Source organism: Scyliorhinus torazame, chromosome 5 (genome assembly GCF_047496885.1).
Source record: "Scyliorhinus torazame isolate Kashiwa2021f chromosome 5, sScyTor2.1, whole genome shotgun sequence".
NCBI lineage: Eukaryota > Metazoa > Chordata > Chondrichthyes > Carcharhiniformes > Scyliorhinidae > Scyliorhinus > Scyliorhinus torazame.
Window position 1 is genome coordinate 205218161 of NC_092711.1, and position 24929 is coordinate 205243089.

At 46.3% G+C, this 24929-nt stretch overlaps 1 protein-coding gene across 9 annotated transcripts in view; it reads right to left on the reverse strand.

Moving 5' to 3' along the window:
* Positions 1 to 24929, reverse strand: part of LOC140420905 (muscleblind-like protein 3) — a 154566-nt gene that overhangs the window by 78329 nt on the left and 51308 nt on the right. For 8 of the 9 annotated variants that reach the window (XR_011946637.1, XM_072505046.1, XM_072505044.1 and 5 more), the window contains one exon: positions 1564 to 1728. Coding sequence is in view for 8 of the 9 variants with exons in the window: in XM_072505046.1 (XP_072361147.1) it covers positions 1564 to 1728 (165 nt within the window). In the remaining variant the exon portion in view is untranslated. Of the gene's footprint in view, positions 1 to 1563; positions 1729 to 23845; positions 23891 to 24929 lie in introns of those variants that run through there. The other variant, XM_072505043.1, reaches the window with a different exon arrangement.

The following is a 24929-nucleotide window of genomic DNA, read 5'->3' on the forward strand; positions in this document are numbered from 1 at the left end:
CACTCAAAGTTGTGAATCTCTTTTGCCTCTTCTCTAGTTCCCCTATATCATTTTGTAATAAGAAGACTAGAACTAAGCATAATATTCCAACTGTGGTCCCATCAGGATTCAATATCTGCTTAAGATAGCATTTTGCTTTTCAGAAATAAACCCTAGAATTCCTTTGCTTTTATTTATATGACTGTAATAATCTACATCACTATTTTTAGTGATTTGTCTATTTGTATTCCCAGACACCTTTCCTCCTTTGCTCCATTTAAATTCTTGTTTTCCATGTGATGTGTGACCTCCTTATTCTTCCTACCAAAATACACCGCCTCACACTTATTTATACTGAATTAAATTTGTCACATATTCTCCCATTCTGCAAGTTTATTCATGGCTTCTTGTGTTTTGTTGTATGCTTCCTCAGTATTGCATATACTTCCAATTTAGTGTCATCTGTCAATTTGGAAATTGTACTTCCAAGTCCAGACTGTTTCTGTGAATTATGAACCAGTGACTGGGGATTTTCCGGGCCGACACGCAGTGGGCAAAGTCACGACAGGACTGGAAAATCCTGCCAAGTGGCCCCAGTACAGATCCCTGTGAAACATCACTTTCTACCTTTTGTCAGTCCAGTGACTAGCTTAATGGTAAAAACTGGGCGGCATGGACTGGTTGGGCCGAAGGGCCTGTTTCCATGCTGTAAACTTCTATGATTCTAAGAAGATACATTTAACCCTTAATCTCCTTTTTTGTTTTGTAGCCAGCTAGTAAGTCATTCTGAGACTTGTCCCCTAACTCTGACCTTATTCCTTTGTCCATTATGTGTTGCCTTTTCACAGGTTTTTGAAAATCTAAATATACTGCATCTACGTTTCCCTTGTCTACTCTTTCTGATACATTATAGAATTCCTATTTGAAGTCTGTACTGACAATTCTTTTTAACATTTTGATTTCTGGATGTTCTTCAATTACATTTGTGAATAAAGATTTAATTATCTTTCCTATGGTTAATATTCACCTAATTGGTTTATAGTTCCCGGATGATTGTGCTATCATCCTTTTTCAATATAAGAATCATTTTAGCTGCTCGACAGATTAGGCCATGTGAGCAAGCGCTTGGTTGGACGTGCGTTTCACAGAAATTGAAAGGAGAGAGAGGTAGTGAGGTTTAGGGGAGGGAATTTCAGGGTTGAATGGGCAAGATGCCAGAATTGGAGGAATGCAAACATTTCAGAAGGTTGTTGGAAGTTACAAGGATTGGGATGATGGAGGGATTTGAAAATGAGGATGAGAATTTTAAAATTAAGGCATTGCCGGACAGGCCAGCAATCGCAATGATGATGTGTGAGTGCAAGTTAGGATACGGGTTTGGATGAGCTCAAATTTATGGAGAGTGGAAGAATGGAAGGCAACCAAACGAGTATTGAAATAGTCTTGTCGCTAGGGAGCAAAGCCATGGATGAGGGTTTTCAGCAGCAGATGTGCTGAGGCTAGGGTAGAGATGGGTGATACTGCAAAGGTGCGAGTGGGCGGTCATGGTGATGGGAGAGGTTCCATGATGGAGCGAGCGCTTACCATTGGCTGCAGCTGAGTGCCTGGCAGCATGAACTGCATCTGCTGTGCGAGCATGGCCGCTGCAGTCTTCTGCTGGATAAGGTTGTTCCGTCCATTGATCTCCAGCTGCGTTTTCAAGTGTGGGGGTGGGTGGAGATATTTGCAGTTTTCCCGAGTGCAACGTCCCTGCAAAAGCAAGAGAAAAAAAAACAATTACGGCATTGGAAACATAGCTCATTAAATTAGATTCCAAATGGTTTCAGGAAGGTTCCATATTTCTCTCCAACCATCACCTCATTGGGCAAGGTCCAGGAACAAACTGTAAGATGCAATTTTAGCAAAACCAAGAATTCCACAACTACCCCGAATATTTCTTCTTTAAAAAGTTAGCTAATATTCTCAGCACAAATCCAGTCATTAGGATATCTAAACATCAAGGTGGGTGGCACAACACCAGCTGTCCTGCATAAATCATTACACCTTGCTGAAGCAGCTTTATGTTTGTCATGTAGCTGATGGGAAATGCTGAAGCTTTGAAGCACATGGGATAACTTGTGCAGGAAGGTATGATTTTCAAGTTAACTATCTAAGCACACAGGAATTCCCTGCCTCCCTCACCTCTACTCCATTTTCCAACCCAACAATTTGTCTTGGGCTGCAGTGGACTGCTCACAATTTTTGCCATCATATTCAACCTGGGCTTCCAAATACACATTCTCCCCATTGCAAAGACCCACCTCTGTGACTCTTTCCTGCCTCTACCCCTGCTTTGGATCTGCTGGCAATGAAAGCTCACCACTGCGAGTCCCTGTGCTTCACAGTGCCCGGGTTCGATTCCCAGCTGGGTCACTGCCTGTGCCGAGTCTGCACGTTCTCCCCGTGTCTGCGTGGGTTTCCTCTGCGTTTCCTCCCACAAGTCCCAAAAGACATGCTTGTTAGGTGAATTGGGCATTCTGAATTCTCCTTCAGTGTACCAGAACAGGCGCTGGAATGTGGCGACTAGGGGATTTTGAAATTAAACGAAATGAATGAACATTTCATTGCAGGATCGGTTGCAGCACAGTGGCAAGCACCGTTACCTCACAGCGGCAGGGACCCGGGTTCGATTCTGGCCTTGGGTGACTGTCTATGCAGAGCTTACACTTTCTCCCCATGCCTGTGTGTTTCCTCCGCGTATTCCGTTTTCGTCTCCGTCCAAAGATGGATTTAGGTGGATTGGCCATGATCAATGCTGGGGTTGCAGGGATAGGGCAGGGGAGTGGGCCTAGGTAGATTGCTCTTTAGGAGGGTTGCTGCAGACTTGATGGGCCAAATGGCCTCCTTCTGCACTGTAGGAAATCGATGGATTCTATCCCACACCACATCACATTAACGCTCATCATTGCGAACCTTCATTGACTCTTGCTTCCTCAATGCCATCCTTCAATAACCTCACCCCTCCCTAACTCTTGCCGTCAACAAGGTTATAAAGTGGAAAATTAAGAGGGAGTCGAGAATGATCTAAGTTAAAACACCTGATGGTCGGGATTAGAACCAATTTAATATTTTGTATAAGATTTAGTAGTTTAACTCTAGAAGCAGCATCTGCAGTCGACAATAGAATAGTGAGCCTGGTTCATTATTGGTTCCTGTCTCTGGGACATGAAATTCTTGTCACTGGCTCCAGGAAACCCTCAAGTCAATGAATTGGATGCCTGTATGGTTTCAGCTTGTTAAACTTCAATAATTTGGGGAGATGGTGGCACAGTGACAATGTCAATGAACTAATAATTTAGAGGCCCTGGCAAATGGATTACATCCCACCGCTGCAGCGGGTGGAATTTAAATTCAAGTAATAACTGTGGAATATAAAACTAATATTAATAATGGTGGCCATGACAAATATCATCAATTGTTGTAAAAACCAAGGGCGGCATTGTGGTGCAGTGGTTAGCACTGCTGCCTCACGGCACTTAGGACACAGGTTGGATCCCAGCTCCGGTCACTGTCCGTGTGGAGTTTGCACATTCTCCCTGTGTCTGCGTGGGTCTCACACCCCCACAACCCAAAACAATGTGCAGAGAATTGGCCATGCTAAATTGCCCCTTAATTGATTTTTAAAAATTGGATACTCTAAATTTTAAAAAAAAGTTGTAAAAACCCCTCTGGTTCAGTGTTACCTTTTAGGCAAGCAAATATGCCACCCAAACCTGGTTTGGCCTACATGTGACTCCAAACCCATTGCAATGTGGTTGACTCTTAATTGCCTTTTGCGATAGCCTAGAAAGTGATTCAGTTTAAGGGCAATTAGGGAATGGGTAAGAAACGTTGGCCTCGTCAGCGGTGCCCATGAAAGAATAAAGAAAAAAATATTGAAGTTTCCAACGCCTGTCCAACTTGCCCTTAGGCTTGTGAGCTTGGTTAAGTGTGGTGACCCTACAGGATGAGAATATGTGGGGCGGGATTCTCCGCTTTGCTGGCACCTGGGGTTTCCTGACGGCATGGGGCTGCCCCACAATGGGAAACCCCATTGACCAGCCGGAGAATCCCGCCGGCGGGTCGAGGCAGAAAAGTGGTGCGGCGGGGTGGAGAATCCAGCCCCTGATGTATGCCAAGCAAAGAGGCAGCATTGCTCATGCAGCTAGCTCAGTTGTCTGCTTTAGGAACTCTTCAGCTTCTACATGCAGCACGGTAGCATTGTGGATAGCATAATTGCTTCACAGCTCCAGGGTCCCAGGTTTGATTCCCGGCTTGGGTCACTTGTCTGTGCGGAGTCTGCACATTCTCCCCACGTGCGCGTGGGTTTCCTCCGGGTGCTCCGGTTTCCTCCCACAGTCCAAAGATGTGCAGGTTAGGTGGATTGGCCATGATAAATTGCCCTCAGTGTCCAAAAAGGTTAGGAGGGGTTATTGGGTTACAGGGATGGGGTGGAAGTGAGGGCTTAAGTGGGTCGGTGCAAACTCGATGAGCCGAATGGCCTCCTTCTGCACTGTAAATTCTATGATTCTATGTGATAGGCATCTGAACACCCAACATAAAATCCTTAGCATACATTAGTCCTGGACTTTTCTGGACTTTTCTCCTTCTGGTGTTTACATTTCTGCATCCAAAAACCTGGATTTCACCATGGTTTTAAACAAATGAAATAAGGTTTACCATACAAAGTCAGAAAACTAAAACAATCTACAATATCTATCTTATACTCTAACATTCAGAATTAACATCAAGTAAATATGAATTAACAGGCAAACTGTAGTCAAACACACTGGGCGCTATTCTCCTCCCCCCACGCCGGGTGAGAGAATCGCCGGGGCTCCACGCGAATCACGTCACGCCGCCCCGCACGCGATTCTCCCACCCCCCGGATCCGAACCAGGGGCACGCGATTCGCACCGGGCTGCTTGGAGAACCGGCGAGCGGCGATTCTCCGGCCCGGAGGTTCCCGACGGCGCCGTCCACCCCTGGTCGCTGCCGGCGGGAACTCTGCGGGAACTCTGGGGGGCGGCCTGTGGGGGAGGGAGGGGGGCTCCTTCACCGGAGTGGCCTCCGATGGGGTCTGGCCCGCGATCGGGGCCCACCGATCGGCGGGCCGGCCTCTTCCGCCCCCCCCCGGGGCCTACCTCCTTCCGCGCGCGGCCCCAGAACTCCGCCGCCATGTTGGTGAGGGGCCAGAATAGGTCATGCCCGGGCCCTGTTCGCGTTGTCGTGAAACGCGACGCCGTTCACAGCGGCGCGAACACTTGCCCTCCATAATCGGAGAATCGCCCCCACTATACTGCACATTAAATGGCAAATACGACTAAGATAGGTCCCATGGGTTTCTCAGCAATCCACCCAGGTTTCAGTGGCCACTGCGAGTCACAAAATTTTGTTGAACCTCTGCCTCCCTCATGAGAAATTTCAATTATTATCAAAGATCTAGCCTCTGAATTTCCTTGAAACCATTCTAACTCAGACTGCCTCAACAATTGCTCATATCCCAATGGTTCAATCTCTTCTCCTGAAACTGGACTTCTCCAAATTCCAGTCTCCTGGCTATAAATGGCTCCCAGGGCCTCTTCCGATTCCTAACCCTCTCCAGTATGGAAGTGGTAAACCTTTTCCACAAAGCTTTGCCGAGCCCTAACTGCTTGGAGCTTGCTAATAGTCCCCAGGGCTTCTCGTGAGCTGCAAACCAGCTCAAAATCTCCAACTAACCCCTCCCCCAGTAAACACACATATACACTGAAACCAGGGAGCCTTTTTTATGCTCCACCCATCTCCATGACGAAGTAACTTTTCAGGAATCATGCAATGTCTTTAAACAAATTTAGCTCTCTAACTCCCAAAATGAACATCTCTTTGGACTGAACTTCTTTATAAACAATGTAGACATTGTAGACGCAATTTTACTGGCTGCATCCCGCCGGAATCAGGATGGGACGCCGGCAGTAGATCCTGGTGGTTATTATGCCCCTCAAGATCCAACGAGGTCTCACGAGAAGTCGCATTCTACTTAGGTTCGCATAGTTAAATGAGATTAACTGTTCACTTAAATATGCCAACTTCAGGCCTAACCATCCCCCGGGATCTACCGGCTTCACCAAGGAGACCATAGCCAGGTGTCAATTAGGACAAATGGTTCTCCCAGGCGATCAAACGCTTCCCGGGTGGTTTGCCCCTCAGCTGGTGGCACCCTGGCACTAAATAAAAATGAAATGAAAATCGCTTAATGTCACAAGTAGGCTTCAAATGAAGTTATTGTGAAAAGCCCCTAGTCACACATTCCGGCGCCTGTTCGGGGAGGCTGGTACAGGAATTGAATCGTGCTGCTGGCCTGCCTTGGTCTGCTTTAAAAGCCAGCACTTTAGCCCTGTGCTAAACCAGCCCCAGCACTACAGATGCCCAGGTGTCACTGCCAATCTGGCAGGGGCACTGCCAGGGTGCCAGCGCCATAGTGCTCGGATGACATTTTTGCCATGTCTAGGATCGGGCCCGTGTGCCCGGCCCATATGAGGTGGGGTGCGGGGGGGGCTCGAGGGCTCCCCAATAGGTGAATTGGGATGTTGGGGGCTCCGGGGATCGAGAGATTGGGCGCCATATTTAAACGGTGCCCCGATCTCTTCCTGCACTGGTGAGCAGAGCTCCTCAGTGCAGGAAATGCGACAGAGTATGGCCTCAGCTCCTCGCTGGGGCACAGAAAAATAATAGAGTTGCCGTTCGATAGCAGGGTCATTACTGGTATTTTCGTTAGATCGCACCCCATGTCTACAATTCTCCGGCTAAGTGCGCCCACCTGCTGTTTTATTGCTCCCTCATCTATTTTGACTCTATCGAACAAACCTTCCAAACTGCCATTTCCTTTTAGGTGTTCCGGAAATCTCCAAAGCCCAGCATTTTAATTACTTAACCTTCACAACTTTAATCTTCCCAGAACTAAAAATTACATCGAAAATATGAACATGAACTACATGTTTGTTACGCATTGTTGGGGAGGCCATATTTTAGATGGCTTCAGACTGCCATAAAATATCCCACATAACATTTCTTTGTCAGTTAAAAATAGATTAACTTGTTAGTTATCATGTTTGTGTGTGAGTCATTGCTGTGCACAGTTTCGTGTCTTGTTTACTTGCTATGCTTTGAGAATGATGAAGGTAGAAATCTACGTCCTAATGTTCCACACTGGCCATTCCGACCATGGACCCAAAAGCAGCCACCTGGCATCAGATTGGCTTTTTAACTTCCTATCTGCTCATAATTTCCCTTCATTGCCCGCTCCCTGACTTTCTCTGGCTGGTTCCATTCCCGCCAAGGTCATCATATAAAGTGGTGATGCTGACCTTCCTCTGTCTGCAGTCTGGTGAATATGATAATGGAGGGTAGGAAAGAAAAGGCACTCACAATCAAGTCAGTGCATTAATGCCCCGCGAGACTCACAAATGGAGTAGTGATCAGATCTGCTGACCTTACCTCACCAGGCAGGATGTATGGTTGATTAAAGGGATTAGGTTCATACATACCCTTCACAGGTCTGAGGAAAATGTCATTTAAAGCACATGACACCACAATGATTGCCACTTTTAACAGAATTCAGACTGTTTAGACTGCGGGAGAAAACCTGCAGAGCTCACACTGAAATCTGTCACGTCTGCCTAATGCGCTGAATGCGCGAAGCTTTCAGACTTTATTGATGGATGAAAGCAGGCAGACTCACCGATCCATCATGCAGTTTACTAGGTATGGAGAAAATTCAATATTAAGCAATCTTTTAATTTTATTTTACCGTTCATTGAAGATGCAGTCATTTTGGCTCGTCCCCGACTGCTTTGGAAAAAGGCCTTGTATAACTGGGGCTGAGAGGGAGGTATTTAAACCCAATTTATCAGTAGCAGTTCTTTACAGCAACAATTAAAAATTATTTACACCGCACCACTCTCCAAATCTTCCCCTGCGTCAATACTTATGTACATACAGGGGCTGGTTTAGCACAGGGCTAAATAGCTGGCTTTTAAAGCAGACCATGGCAGACTAGCAGCACGGGTGCAATTCCCGTACCAGCCTCCCCGAACAGGCGCTGGAATGTGGCGACTAGGGTTTTTTCACAGTAACTTAATTTGAAGCCTACTTGTGACAATAAGCGATTTTCATTTTCCTTAATGTGCAATGGTCTCTGCTCCAGTCAAAAGTCGCAGTATTTCAAATCTCTCACAATTATTGTAGTTTTCCACCTCGAGTAACGTCCTCACATTCTCATATTTCCTTGATATAAAAGTACCCGATTCTTTTTTCCCAATGAAGAGGCAACTTAGCATGGTAAATCCACCTACCCTGCACATCTTTGGGTTGTGGGGATGAGACCCACACAGACACGGGGAGCATGTGCAATCCCCACATGGACAGTGACCCGGGGCCGGGATTGAACCCGGGTCCTCAGCACCGTGAGGCACATTTCCCTGATTATAACAACAAACTTCAATCTTTGTCTGCGATATTAACCATTGACAGTGGGCCTCATCATTCAAGGGGCGTTGGAGTTCATGAATTGAAAAGGGAACTAGGTTAATAAAATTATGAAAGCAACGGAGACAATTCATAAATAGCACAGGTAGAGGAAATGCTTAATTATAACGTATAGCCAGGTAAATCCCAATGTGCAACACTTGAGGGCGCAATCACTTCAATTACAATATAAAATACGTCATTAGACAAAATTCAGATAGGTGTCACAACAAATTATGTGCTATACCTGCACACAAAGAGATGTACTGTGTAGTGGCTCTCTTTAGTCAGTTTTGTTGACATAATGGGCACGATTCACCGGAAAAATGTCACCAAGTCTGGTTTTGAGCACGTATGCCGGGGTGTTTCTCGATGGCTGCAGTGCTGAGATTGACACTGCTATTCAACGGCACTTAGCTGTTTCTTTGGGCCTCAGGGAGTTTCTCCAAGTCGAGGCATAGATTCGTACAGCACAGAAAAGGCCCTTTGGCCGATCAAGTCTGCACCACAAATAACTACCCCTAATCTCGGGCTCGTCCCACTTACCAGCATTTGTCCCATATCCTTGAATGTGATGGTGCTTCAATTGCTCATCCAAGTGCTTTTTAAAGGTTCTGAGGTGTTCAGCCTCCCCTACCTTCCTGGGCAGTGCATTCCAGATTCTCACCACCCTCCGAGTGAATTTTGCTTTCCCAAATTCCCTCGGAATCTCCTGCCCCTCACTCTAAAACTATGCCCACTTGTGATTGACCCCTCAATGACAAATATTCATTTAGAACTCTAGTCCTAATGTGGAGTCCTCTAGCTCCACACAAATTACCACTGTGGTCCTAAATAGCCCTACTCTTTCCTTTTACCCTGAATGCATTTATAAAACTTAGGATTTTCCTTTATTTTACCTGCCAGAAACCTTTCATGCCCCCTTTTTGCTCTCCTAAATTCCTTTTTAAGTTCCTTTTGTACACATTCAATACGTCTCGGAGGCTCCTGCTGTTTTGGGCCCTTGATATCTGCAATAGGCCTCCCTTTATCTCCTTATCCAATGCGGTTTATCCCTAGATATACAGGGTTCACTGGACATGTTGGACCCACCCTTTTTCTTTTTTGGAACATTCTGGCCCTGTATTCTCCTTATTTTCGTCTTGAATGCATCCCACTGTCCTGGCACAGAATTACCTAAAAATATCTGCTCCCAGTCTACTCTGGCCAAATCATATCTGATCTAATTAAAATCGGCCTTCGTCAGTTTAAAACTTTGATCTCAGGCCCATCCTTGTCCTTTTCCATAACAAACGGAGTTATGATCACTGTCTCCAAAATGTTCCCCCACTTATACTTCAGGACCTTCTACGTACTGGATTAAAAAGTTCTCCTGGATGCATTTTATGAATTCCGTACGCTCTAAACCATGTACACAACGGCTACCCTAGTTAATAATAATAATCTTTATTGTCACAAGTAGGCTTACATTAACACTGCAATGAAGTTACTGTGAAAAGGCCCTAGTCGCCACGCTCCAGCACCTGTTCAGGTACACCGAGGGAGAATTCAGAATGTCCAATTCACCTAACAAGCATGTCTTTCGGGACTTGTGGGAGGAAACAGGAGCACCCGGAGGAAACCCACGCAGACACGGGGAGGACGTGCAGACTCCGCACAGGCAGTGACCCAAGCCCGGAATCGAACCTGGGTCCCTGCCGCTGTGAAGCAACAGTGCTGGTCACTGTGCTACCATGCCCCCCATGTTGGGGAAGTTGAAATCCCAAACTATCTCTACCCAATTACTTTTACACTTCTCTGAAATTTTCGTACATATCTGCTCTTCTATTTCTCTTGGACAGTTAGGGGGCCTATAGAACACTCCAGGCAATGTGATTGCTCCTCTTTAGTTTTTAAGTTCTACCCATACAACTTTGGTTGAAGACGTCCTCCTTCTCCTGAGTTAAGACTGATGAGAAATATTAATTTAACACCCTAGCATTGTCCTGCGGCTTCACACACAAATTGCCCCCTTGGTCTCTAATGGACTCTACTCTTTCCCTGGTTAACCTCTTCCCCTTAATATATTTATCGAATACCTTGGGGTTCTCCATAATCTTAGCCACAAGTCCTTGTTCATGGTCCCTTTTTGCTCTTCTAATGGCTTTCTTAAGTTCCCTCTTGCACTTCTTATATTCCTCTAGGGCCGCAGTTGAATTTCTCCCTTTGTACTTGCTGAAAGCATTTCTCTTCCTCCTTGACCAGTCCTGGATTGTCCTAGACATCCCGGGTTCCCTGAACTTATTGCTCCTACATTTCCCCCATTTCCTTTTTGAAAGCCCTTCACTGCTCCGCTGTAGATTTTCCCGCAAGAAGCTGTTCCCAGTCAACTTTGGCTAGATTCTGTCTTATTTTAGTAAAAATCTGCCTTGCCCCAACCCAAAACTTTCTTTTGCAGGTCATCTTTTCTCTTGTCCATAAACTTGAACCGTACTGTGTCATGGTCGCTATCACTAAAATGCTCCCCCCACTGCCATATTGAACACTTGTCTGGCTTTGTTCCCTCGAAGCAGATCCAGCACTGCTCCATCTCTTGTTGGACCTTCTACATACTGATACAAAAAACTTCCCCAAAAAGAAATTCTCCCCCTCCAAACCCTTTATAATACAATATGACTATCCCAATTTATGTTGGGGAAGTTGAAATCCTCTAGTGTAATTACCCGATTATTATTCTTACACACAACTTCCTGGACTGCCTGGTGGTCACCCATTTCCTTTTTTCCTCTCGACTCTTGAGCTGTAGTGTGACCACCTCTCTAAACGTGCTATCCACGTAACACTCAGCCTCGTGGATTCGCCACAGTGTTTTCAGCCACTGCTCAAGCTCCGAAACCCAGAGCTCCATTTTCAGCAGCTAGGAGCACTTTCTACATGTGGTCATCTAGAACACTGGTAGGATCCAAGACTCCCACATGTGACAGGCCACATCTTCCACTCGACTCTACTCACCTGACATTTCTTAAAAGTATAGATTTACATCTTAGACTGGAACAAATAATACTTTTTTTTTTTTTAAAAAGCTTCAGCTATTTAGGCACAGTCCCTAATACCAGTTATTCACCAACCAATCAGCTTACTGCTTTCCTGTGGCATCACTCTTGAATATTTTTCAAACACAGCGTGCTGTCTGCACAAAAAGATCGCTGATGTGCCGCACGTGCGGCTGTTAATCATAGATTATCATAGAATTTACAGTGCAGAAGGAGACCATTCGGCCCATCGAGTCTGCACCGGCTCTTGGAAAGAGCACCCTACCCAAGATCAACACCTCCACCCTATCCCTGTAACCCAGTAACCCCACCCAACACTAAGGGCAATTTTGGACACTAAGGGCAATTTATCATGGCCAATCCACCTAACCTGCACATCTTTGGACTGTGGGAGGAAACCGGAGCACCCAGAGGAAACCCACGCACACACGCGGAGGATGTGGAGACACCGCACAGACAGTGACCCAAGCCGGAATCGAACCTGGGACCCTGGAGCTGTGAAGCAATTGTGCTATCCACAATGCTACCGTGCTGCCCAGCATCGGGATATTTAAATTAGCTCATTTAAATATTACTGGGCGTGATCCAGATCACGCAGAACATCACTAGCCAAGTGATTCACCAGGTTCGCTCCCGGTGCGGAGCCTAATTTGGAGTTCTCCCAAGATTCACCAATTATGTCCAATAATTACAAAGAACAAAGAACAATACAGCACAGGAACAGGCCCTTCAGCCCTCCAAGCCTATACCGGTCATGATACCAACCTTTGCCAAAAAACCTCAGCATTTCCTTGTGCCGTATCCCTCTGTAGCCATCCTATCCATATGTTTGTCAAGATGCATTTTGAACGCCGTTGATGTATATGATTCCACAACCTCCCTGGCAACGCGTTCCGGGCACTCACCACCCTCTCCGTAAAAAGCCTGCCTCGCACATCTTCTCTAAACTTTGCCCCCACGGACCTTCAACCTATGATCCCTGGTAACTGACCCCTCCACCCTGGGAAAGAGTGCCTGCCCAACCACTCTATCCATGCCTCTCAATCTTGTAGACCTCTATCAGGTCGCCCCTCAACCTCCGTCTTTCTATAGAAAACAGTCCGAGTCTATTCAGCCTCTCCGCATAGCTAACACCCTCCAGACCAGGCAACATCCTGGTAAACCTCCTCTGCACCCTCTCCAAATCCTCCTGGTAGTGTGGCGACCAGAATAGTGCACAATATTCCAATTGCGGCCTTACCAAGGTTCTATACAACTGTGCATGACTTGCCACTTTTTACACTCGATGCCCCGTCCAATGAATGCAAGCATTCCGTATGCTTTCTTGACTACTTTGACCACTTGTGTTGCCACCTTCAAAGATCTGTGGACATGCACGCGCAGGTCGCTCTGACTTTCTATATTCCTAAGCATTTTGCCATTTACTGTATATTTCCCCTCTATGTTAGACCTACCAAAATGCATTACCTCACATTTGTCCGGATTAAACTCCATTGCCATTTCTCTGCCCAAGTCTCCAACCTATCTCTGCCCTGCTGTATCTTCTGACAATCCTCAACACTACCTGCCACTCCACCAACCTTGGTGTCATTCGCGAATTTACTAATAAGACTTACTTATTAAGTTTCCATTTGATAAATAAAAAATGAACTTGCATTTATACGGTACCTTTTGCAACCGCAGCCCAAAGTGTTTTACAGCCAGTGAAATGCATTTGAAATATAGTCAATGTTGTAATGTAGGCAGTCAATGTTTGCACAAGATCCCACAAACTGCAAAGCAATAATTTCCAGATAATCTGTTTTTGCGACGTTGATTGAGGGAGAAATATTGGCCAGAACACAGCAGAGAAGCCCGAGCTACTCTTCTCCAAATTGTACCACGGGATTTGTTCAACTGAGAAGGCAGACAAGACTTTGGTCTAACACTTCGTCCGATGAACAGCACCTTCACCAGTGTAACGCTCCCTCCTGCACTTGAGCATCTCTCTGGATTACGCATTTAAGTATTTGGAGTGCGGCTTGAATGCATGAATTTCTACTTTAGAATCAAGCTGATCACCGAGCCAAGGCAGAGACCAAATTATACTGTAAAGCCAAACTGAGCAAAGGTATGTAACTGTATAATAATAATAATCTTTAATCTTTATTGTCACAAGTAGACTTACAATAACACCGCAATGAAGTTACTGTGAAAAGCCCCTAGTCGCCACATTCTGGTGTCTGTCCGGGTACATGGAGGGAGAATTCAGAATGCCCAATTCACCTAACATCACGTCTTTTCGGACTTGTGGGAGGAAACCGGAGCACCCGAGGAAACCCACGCAGGCACAGGGAGAATGTGCAAATTCTGCACAGTGACCCAGGCCGGGAATCGAACCCAAGACTCTGATGCTGTGAAGCAACAGTGCAATATCCACTGTGCTACCGTGCCGCCCAAAAAAGTATGTCTTAATATGATGTATGTTGCATGTTAAACTCAAGCCAAACTTTGAATAGGTATGAATCACACGCAGGGCACAAAATTGGATCCTGAAAAAGAATCCAAAGAATTTGCAAGTTCATTAGATCTCTGCATTTGTCCAAATTTATGGACATTCCAGCAAGTTTTGAACATGTAAAAAAATCACACTATTTTCACATTCAGAGAGAAGAACCAATCCCCTCTATTATGGGCCGCAGTTTAGAGAATACCAAAGTATATGATGGAGTTCACCGGATCCACAACTTTTATTAGATTTTGGTTATGGGGAGCACAAGGGCCGACTTTACTGGTGGATGCAACAGAGATATAAATTATTTTAAAACAAAAAACAATGTTTCTTCTATGAATACAGTTAACATTTTATAAACACCCAGTAAACATCTTATCAACTACCAACATTGATACCCTCCCAAAGATACAGTACTCTATAGGTAACCCTGAATAACTTTTCTAACAACATCCATAAGTCAAAGACCCTTTTTAACAAAGACAGTAGGTTTCCATTTCTTACAGAAACAGGTATTACTTTGAAATCATCAAGTGATCTGGAAACACTCTTTAGCAGGCAGAGAGAGAGGCCAAAATATACCTCCTTGGTTTGAATGCAGTTCTCCAACTGAAAACGAAGCTAAAACTCCAGCTACAAAACCGCTTCCAGCTCAAAACAAAAGTAAAACACAGAGCCAGAGCCCAGCTCCACCCACATACTGACATCACTGCAGCCACTTGAGAAGACAAACATTTCTTAAAGTGACATTCCCATGACACCTCTGATGAGCCAAGGCAATCAGGGCCAGGATGGGGTGTCTCTGTTGCTATCGGTGGAAAGAGCTTTCCTCATCCCGAAACGATTGGTCAAGGCATTAGACTAGATTAGTGTGTGCAGTTTTGGTCTCCTTATTTAGGGAAGGATGCACTTGCATTGGAAGCAGTTCAGTTTACTCGGCTGACTCATGGGTTGAAGTTGTTGCCTCCTGGGGAATGGTTGAGCAGGTTACGTCTGTACTCCTTTGAGTTTAGAAGAATGAAAGGTGATCCTGAAACATATAGGATTCCGAGGGGGCTTGACAGGGTAGATGCTGAGAGGACGTTTCCACATGTTGGGAGGAACTAGGTGGCACAATTTCAGAATAAGGAGCCACCTATTTTAAATGTAGATGAGAAAAAATTCCTTCTCTAGGAGGATGGTTCATCACTGGAATTCTCCACCCCGGGAGCAGTGGAGGCTGGGACACAGAATATATTCGAGGCTGAGTTAGACAAATTCTTGAATCAAAGGGCAATTAAGGGTAATGGGAGAGGAGGGAGGGTGGGGAGGGCTGAAAAGTGGAGTTGAGGCCATGATCAGATCAGGCACCATCTTCATGAACCACTGATGTAAGATGCAGAGTGCATTCTGCAGCCTGTCGAAATTCTTGGGGCTGCGATCTGAACTAGTCCCATGGAAATTACATCAGTTACTAATGCCTTTCCAGGTAAAGTTAGGAGCAAGTGAATTGCAGGGAAATACAGAGAAGTAAGGATGTGAGAGATAGAAGAACTAGAGCATTGAGTTAAAAAAATACATCGGATCGCACTGGAATTATGTTGCACGTTACTCAGGTCACACCCTCTAACATTGAATCACACATCACAGAGGCAAGCAATTTGACCCATTGTGGCCGTGTGTTCTTTAAAATAGCCATCTAACTAATTCCATTCCCCTCACCCCCACTCCGCTCTTTCCCCATCTTTCATTTTCAAGTATTTATCCAATTTGCTTTTGCAAGTTACGATTGAATTTGCTTCCACTACCCTTTCAGGCAGTAGATTCACCGCGCTTCCGTAAGCAAGATCACCCAAAGTCAGTGGCCAATGCATCACCACCAATACTGGCTTCCCTGCAGCCATTTAGCTGAAGATGGGGCTTCCGCGCTGACTCAGGAGCAAGTCGTACTTCAGAGAGCTGCCTGGTCTCTAGCTCCTGGAGTGCCAGAAGAGGCGGCCACACATTTGGTGGTGGTGGGGGAAGAGGTAGAAGGGACAAGGTGGGTGCCTATTGTTGAGTGGAGACTTTTGAAGGAGGCCCCTCTCACCCCCACACTTCCCGCTCGAGGTCTGACCACGGACACTGTCTGGGCTTGCCCATACTCCTGAACTCCTGCCAGCCTGGAAATTGACGCTGGACAGGAAACAGTTTTGTGGTGGTCATTAATTGTCCACTTAAGAGATATAATTGGGGCAAGGCCAGGCCAGTCAGCCTAAGCCTCAGACATCCCATCTTAAAATTGGGGAGAGAACCGGGTGGACAGGATCCTGGTGGGAAGCCCACCAGAAGAATTTTATGGGCCTGTCCTGCCTACAAACACACCAGCAGGAGAGCCAGCAATTCTGCCCATGTATACCTGAAAATAAATAGAAGACTTTGTGCAAAAAGTTTTTTTTAAATATATTATTCAAAGAATATGACTTCATATAATTCAATTAAATGCCGCTTGACAAAGCCCAGTTTTCAGGCGTGAGAGGGAGTAGTGCCAATCTGAGGTTCTGGCTGACACACTCATCTTTGTTCAGTGCAGTTTAAAAGCTTGGACACTTATTAATTGTGTCCACTGGCACTGAATGGGACCAGTCAGTGCAGTGAAGGCCGTGCTTACTGGGAGCTGCAGAGCCACCTTCAGCCAACACAAACATCGAGAGCCACAAACTGAAACGCTCTTCGCTCTGTGTGGCTGCGTCAGCATTTTGGTCGAGGCCCAAACAGGTTTCAGCAGCAGCGATCACGACAACTGCACTGGAGAGGAAAAAATCCTTTATTTCTACGAAACTTATAACTGTCTCAGGACACCCCATAGTATTTCACAGCCAGTGAGTTACTTGTGGAGTGAAGTCACTATTGCTAAGTAAGCAAACAAGCAGCCATATTGTAAACAGCAAGCTCCCACCAAATGGACATTAATCTGTTTTTTAGGTTTGGTATTCATTGAGGGGCAAATGTTCCTCAGGACACCGGGAGAGAGAAGTGGAAGAAAAGTCATTGACCTGAAATGTTAACTCTTTCTATCTCCACAGATGGGGCTGGATTTTCAATCATCCCTGAGAGTGAAGCAAAAACAGAAAGTGCTGGAAAAACTAAGCAAAACTGGCAGCATCTGTGCAGATAAAAACAAAGTTAACATCGAGTCCAAATTGACCCTTCTTCAGAAGAGAAATAGTTCCGAAAATAACCATATTAGACTCAAAACAAAACTCCGTTTCTCTCTCCAAGTAGGCAGGAGTGTTTAGGGCCACAGCCTTATGGTCCAAACAAGGGCCCAAATGCCCAATCATCAAGTCCCCAATCAGCTCTCATTAAGCACTGAAAACTGCCACTGTATAAGCAGCTCAGTTTGAGTATCGTCAAAATGTGCTAACTGCATTTCTCTCGCGAAATATGCTACTGAATTCGCTGAGTTTTTCCAGCGCTTCATTTTTATTTCATATCTCCGGTATTTGCAGTTTTGTGCCCCTGGGTGAGGTGAGGTGCAGGCACAGTTTGGAAATAGCGTTCCCGGATGACGCGTTGGTCTTCTGACACCTCATGATGTGCTATTTTCAAAGGGAAATTAGGTACAGGTCTCAACCTTGGACTGAAAATCCAGCCGCTGTTTCCTGACCTGCTGAGCATCTCCAGCATTTCCATTATTTCTGCAAAAGTATTCTTACTCTTCTTCGAATAGTGCCAATCCCCATCCCCCACACGCCATGACATACTAACTGCGCCAAAAGCCATTTTAAGGTCAAAAAGTGTTCATTTGGCTGGAGATGGGACTTCGGCCCATCACTCGGGAGGAAATCCCGCCTCAAGAATTGTCGGCTAACTGTAGTCTCAGCAGGCAGTGACCAGGACTACAAGCAATCCCGGAATGCACAACCAGATCAGTAAGGTGGTCTCAGGATGGGACAATCGGGTTTGGGGGGGGGGGGGTGGGGGGTGCAGCTCTTTATGAAGAGGCCAGTGGGAAGTGAGGGGGTGGGACAGGTCTTCTGTGGGGGCTAACTACTGCGCCACCCTCATCTGGGGAATTGTAAAGACCCCTTGCCCATCTCACCAGCAGACTTGTCAGACGAAGAATGTGAAATTCTGTCCATGGCGCTTTTGAACTAGGAGACAGGGCCTAATTTCAACACTTCACTTCAGTCAACATGGTAGCACAGCGGGTAGTACTGTTGCTTCACAGATCCAAGGTCCCAGGTTCGATTCCCGGTAGGGTCACTGTCTGTGAGGGGTCTGCACCTTCTCCCCGTGTCTGCGTGAGTTTCCTCCGGGTGCTCCGGTTTCCTCCCACACGTCCCGAAAGACGTGCTGTTCGGTAATTTGGACATTCTGAATTCTCCCTCTGTGTACCAGAACAGGCGCCGGAACGTGGCGACTAGGGGCATTTCACAGTAACTTCACTGCAATGTTGATGTAAGCCTACAATAAAGATTATCAAAACAACTGTACTTGAAACAGTGTAACAGTCTCTCAATAAAGGGCTGTGTTTTCCTGGCCCTGTGCTCACATGCTCAGAGGCAAGGGGGTGGAGGTGGGAAAATAGCAGGGAGCTGCATTGGGATTGGCTCTCTGATGCATTCCTGCAACCAGGGCACTTCCATTGCCGGCAAGGTGGTGCAGTCATTAGCACTGCTGCCGCACAGCACAAGGGACCTGGGTTCAAATCCAGGCTTGGGTGACTTGCGTGAACCACTCCGGCGATGGCCGACGCGGAGGTGACACCCCCCCCCCCCCCCCCCCGCGCATGCGCGGGGATGATGTCAGCAGAATGTCCAAATTACCGAACAGCACGTCTTTCGGGACGTGTGGGAGGAAACCGGAGCACCCGGAGGAAACTCACGCAGACACGGGGAGAAGGTGCAGACCCCTCACAGACAGTGACCCTACCGGGAATCGAACCTGGGACTTTGGATCTGTGAAGCAACAGTACTACCCACTGTGCTACCATGTTGACTGAAGTGAAGTGTTGAAATTAGGTTGCTGACATCATCCCCGCGCATGCGCGGGGGGGGGGGATCACCTCTGCGTCGGCCATCGCATCGCCGATGGCCGACACGGAGGGGAAAGTGTGCCCCCATGGCACAGGCCCGCCCGGGGATCGGTGGCCCCAGGGAGGCATTGGAGCCAGAAGCTCTTTTCAATGAGGAAGCCAGTGTTAAAGATACAGCAGAGCCCTTCCCTGCAGGAGGGTCTCTCCTCCTCAGTCCGGCAACACTAATCCTTTTGGCTCTCCTTCCATCTCCTCTTTGTAACTAAGTGGCCAAGAATGGGGTAGCCCTCAAACATCCCTACTCCTTCAACACCTCCCACCTCTGAGGTGGCGTTGCCCAGAACTGCTGGCCCTCTGAGTGGGCCTGCAGCATCACGAGCCAGCACGCCAGCCGTAACCTGTGAACGAGGCCAGCCAAAGCCAATTCTGACACTCCTCCAGGAAGACTCCTCTGTCGGTCTCACTACCAGCAAGTGTGGGCTCTGGACTTGCATTTGTCCCCTTGTCAAGGTCCCTAAGTTCACAGGAAAACCCTGCCCGAAATTTCAGACATCGGGCAGGATTTTCCAGTCCTGTCCGCCCCTTGACCGGAAATATCTGCCCGAGGTCAACGAACCTTTTGCAGGTCCTTCAATTCCCATAGCAGGCGGGATGGTAAAATTTAGGCCATAGCTTATGTGCACAAGGTTTGAACCTATGATTCAGAGCTGAGAGTTCTGCCAACCCAATCAAGCTGGCACTTGAGTTATAATAAACCCATGTTTCACTGCACTTACAGCGTAACAAATTGTTTTTACATGTCATGGGCTATATAGGGCAGTTTTCGAGCCATAATTTTCTTCCAGGCTGTACGCTATTGCTGCTTTACTAGACTGAATAAATAATATTCAAAGTTTCAGCATTCTTAATAAGGTACAGAGCTGGTTAACATCTTCACACAGTAAGGAAAGAGAAATCCAAAGTCACTTTCTCACATATCTCTTAACAACCTGACTCATCAGGACCCAGGGAAATAGGCCAATTGCTTGCTTTTTCAGGTGGAGAATGTTGGCGCACACACACTCACACACGAGACGGAAGAATCTTAATAGAATAGCAAAATGAGCCTGCGATAATTAGAGAGCGTGGTTAAACTGTGTCTTCAGTTCCATTGCTTTCCCAGCAAACATTCCCATACTAGATATTTTTTGGGGTCACAGCAAGTTCTGTCCCATCAGATTGCATCCATCAATTAACCCATCAAAACTGGGCAGGATCAAGGTGTCAGTAAACTGAGGTTAACTGGAATTGAGACCAATATCAGGGTGGCAATAAATCGCAGTCACTGAACAGCATGAGGGCATACGGACAATGGCAGGCACAAAGTTAGCAAATGGGAAGCTATGAATAATATTCATTCATTACACCTGCCTTTACATCAAAACCTGATAACTCTTCCCTGCCAGCTTTTGACCATCCACATCTGCTTGAGGTGCGAGAACAGTCTATGTGCTGCAATTCCTGCCAGCCTCTGTATTAATCCTTCAACTGGGGACAATCTGGGCCTCTGATTCCTCCTTCCCCACCACTCATTCAAGTGCTAGACTTGCTTGCTGGCTATATCTGAGTTAACATAGGTACTCAGAGAGGCTGACGTATGTGGGGGATCTGGGCCTGAATTTTGCACACATACGTGTGTGCACGGTTGGTGGGCCCGTAAACAGTTGCAATTTCTGTTTCTGGCTGCAATCGGAACACAAACACGATTTCACGATGGCTGGCCAATTAAGGGCTGGCCGACGTGAAACACAACATGGCAATGGCGCACCGGGATCCTGGCGGACACTGGGTCCAATGGGGATCTGCCATGGGATTTAAATTCAGTAGGCAGCTCCCCGAAGGCTGCTGGGAGTGGTTGAGGAGCCTCAGGGAGCTGTCCAGGAGTGACGGTTAAAAAGTAGCAACAGTTTTGTTTCCAGCGAGGGCAATATCGGTGTGTTCTCGGTCCCACCACTTTCCAGACATGTGGCTGTGCACTTTTGTGGAGGCAGTGAGTGCCAGGCAGAACATCCTCAAACCACGGGATGGCAAGAGGAGGTCACCACACCAAACAAAGAAGGCCCGATCAGAGGTGGCAGCCCAGATCAGTGGGCATGGTGTTATGCATCGCACCTGAATCCAGTGCCCTTGCTTGGCAAGGGCAAGTGCCCCTCCATCCACAGGCCTCTCTCCGCAACACTGCCTGTGGATACCTGGCCTTCTCTCCTTTCTGCCCTGCTATTCCTCTTCAAAAGAGGCCCCCCCAATGGAGTACACAATCCCATCTGCTGAAGTGTAGATGGAAAAGCCCAAACACTGAAGACTGCAAATAGCAGAAATGCTCAAAGAGCGTTGGCAAAACAAAATGAGTCCCCAAAACAAAACTAACAATGCAAATACTTCATCAGAAACCTGGGGAAAAGGGATGAAATAAAGTAGCAGCAAACTCTCACCTGAACGCTTAACAACTCACACAGCAAAACATTCCTGTCCCCTTGGATTAAAAATGACAAAATATCAGATTGGCTGTCTGCCTGTGTTGCACATGAGACGAGGGCTAAATCACATAGGCAACATAAAATTCCATTCAATTTGGTGGTTAAAGGGTTTAATGGCCCATTAAATGTTGGTGGGCACACTTCCGACTCCTGCGCATGCCTGCCCACCAACCGTAATGTTGCATGCGAGCGGGATGATGTCAGGACACATGCCCGATGCCTTCTAGCGTGATTTCAGATCGGACGCTTGCCCGCTGAAACAACATAAAATTCTGGCCCACCGGGTTGCTTTGGGCAGGTGGTGATACAACAGAGTATTTTCAGGAGCCAGTTAAGTGTCGACACCATTGACCAATCGTTCGGCCAGCATTCAAGGCATGAACTTGGCAGCGATAAGCATTCCATCATCGGGGCAGACAGAGAAGCTGAAGAAGAGGTAGCACTGAGGTTGAGTGCCCGAGCCCAGCCATGCTGTAACAGGGAGGCAGTGACCGTCACTCAATGGCTTCATTTTGAACAGGGGTAGGCAGATACCGAGAGGGATAGGACTCCCTCATCTGCTCACATCCGACTTGTCTTCAGCGACCATATCAGAGTAGCTTTTCTAAAGTAACTGGAATCAGAGGAGCTTGTATAAATAAAGCTACAAAGTCCTGTAAATAACAGGAACACTGGAACTGGGAAAGTAAAGAAAACACATAAATTTCTTAAAGCATGGAATAATATTAAAAGGCAATAGAACATGGGACCATAGGAACAGGAGTGGGCTATTCGGTCCCTCGAGCCTGCTCCACCATTCAACCAGATAGTAGCTAATCTAACTCAGTGCCATTTTCACACGCTATCCCGATATCTTTGTATCTTTAAACTTGAGAAATCTATTGAGCTCTGTCTGGTACATACTCAATGACTGAGCCTCCACACGCCTTTGGGGTAGACAATTCCAAAGACCTACCACCCTCTTGCGTGAAAAAATTCCTCCTCACCTCAGTCCTAAATGGCTTGCCGCTTATTCTGAGACCGTGTCTCCTGGTTCCCCAGCCAGTGGACACATCCTTCTTGCATCTATCCTGGCAGGCCCGGTATGAATTTAGTATATTTTAATTAGATCATCTCTCATTCTTCTAAACTCAAGAGAATATAGGCCCAGTTTCCTCAATCTCTCCCCATAGGACAATCCTGCCACCCCAGAATCAGTCTGGTGAACCTTTGCTTCAGCTCTGGCAAGTATATCCTTTCTTGGGTAAGGAGACCGAACCTGTACACAATACTCCAGGTTTAGCAAAACACCAGTTTTAGAAACTAACCAGGTATGAACCTTAATATTCAATCTACATATGTGGTATAAAATATTTATAAGCTATCTGAATTTGTCTTTGCGACCAGCTGCATGAAGTCTCTTTAAAGTTTTCATCATCATAACACAAGTACGCGGTTGAGCCCCTTAAGCTTGTTCTGCCATTTAATTCGATCATGGCCGATCTGCATATTAATTTCATTTACCCATCATGTTTTAATATCCTTTAATAGTCTCTGCCTCTAGTGTACCTTGTTGTGGATTCCATCTTTGACTTATTCACGGTGTGAAAAATGTCTTCTAACTTACCCTCCTGCTGATTCTTAGGTCTTCAAATATTCCAAATAAAAATTTTTTAAAGCCCAGTGTCTCACGTGCAGAATTCTTACCTTTTCCAGGATGCCCTGTGCTCACCTGTAGAGCGTCAGGACTCAAAACCCGCAAGTTAAAATCCTATTTTTAAACAATGTCCTTCTGAATCTTTTCAAACACTTGGAATACATAGATTTACCTCATTTGTTTTACTCACGGCAAAACAACCTTTTGGCAACTGGTCAATTTACAGACCAATCAAAAGGGCAATTGGGCTTTGGATTGTTCCCAGTCAAAAGGCCACAGGCTGCAGTTACATGGCACGTGGGTAGCAACAATGCAGCTGAAACAACTTCTGTATTCACAACACTGGGGCTTGAGCCTAAAGGGTCATGGGGCGGGGCAAGGGGGATGGAGAGCAAAGTAAAGTTCATTCAGGCTTTGTTCTGAGGTAATCTCTTGCTGTTGTGATGTATTTTAGATGCAAACTTAGACTATCAATTAAACTAGAAGAGATCTGAGGAAGAGCGAAGAATGAAAAGGTCTTGTATTTATAGAAAGCTTCTATGACCTCAGGACATCCCGAAGCATTTTACAATTAGTGAAACACTTTTGAAGTGCAGTCACTTGTAATTTCAGAGAACACAGCAGCCAAAATGCCCAGCAAGCTCCCGTAAACAGCAATGTGATAATTACCAGATAATTTGTTTCCATGAGATATAAAACAGCAAGTGCTGGAAAATCTCCGCAGGTCTGGCAGAATCTGTGGAGAGAGAAAGAGAGGTAATGTTGCGAGTCCAATATGAATTATCTTTGAATGTTCTAAATGAAACATTCTTCTTTGAAGGAGAGACATATTGGATTCAAAACATTAACTCTGGGCAATATTCTACAGACACTCCTGCCAGTGGGATTTCCCAGTCCCGCTGAAGTCAGTGGACGTTTGAACGGTTCGCTGCATTTTCCGGCCCAGCCATGACACGGAAGTAAAATTCCACCTCTGTCTCTCTCGTCACAGAGGCTGCCGGACTTGCGGAGCTTTTCCAGCATTTCCTATTTTCATTTCAGATTTCCAGCATCCGCAATATTTTTGAGTGATAAAAATCAGCCCAGGATTCCAGGGAGAACTTTCCGGCTCTTCTTTAAATAGAGTATTTTACAGCCCCCCACACCGCCAAGAGAGCAGACAAAGTCTTGGTTTAATATTTCACATGAAAGACAGTACCACCAACAGAGCAGCACTCACTCAGTACTGTACTGGAGCCTCAGCCTAGATTTGGTGTTCGGGAATTGGGCTTGCACCCATAATCCCGTGGCACATGTGGAAGTGATACAATGTTGATACTGTAGAAAACATGGCAGTTATCCTGCAAACTACTGGATGTACTTCTGAGGCTGTATAAGGCTCTGGTGTGACCCCATTTGGAATATTGTGAGCAGCTTTGGGCCCCGTATCTAAGGATGTGCAGGCCTTGGAAAGGGTCCAGAGGAGGTTCACAAGAATGATCCCTGGAAGGAAGAGCTTGTCGCATAAGGAACGGTTGACGACTCTGGGTCTGTGCTTTAGAGTTTAGAAGGATGAGGGTGGATCTTATTGAAACTTACAGGATACTGCAAGGCCTGGACAGAGTGGACATGGAGAGGATGTTTCCACTTGTAGGAAAAATTAGAACCAGAGGACTCAATCTCAGAATAAAGGGACGATCCTTTAAATCTCCCCAGAGATGAGGAGGAATTTCTTCAGCCAGAGGGTGGTGAACCTGTGGAACTCTTTGCTGCA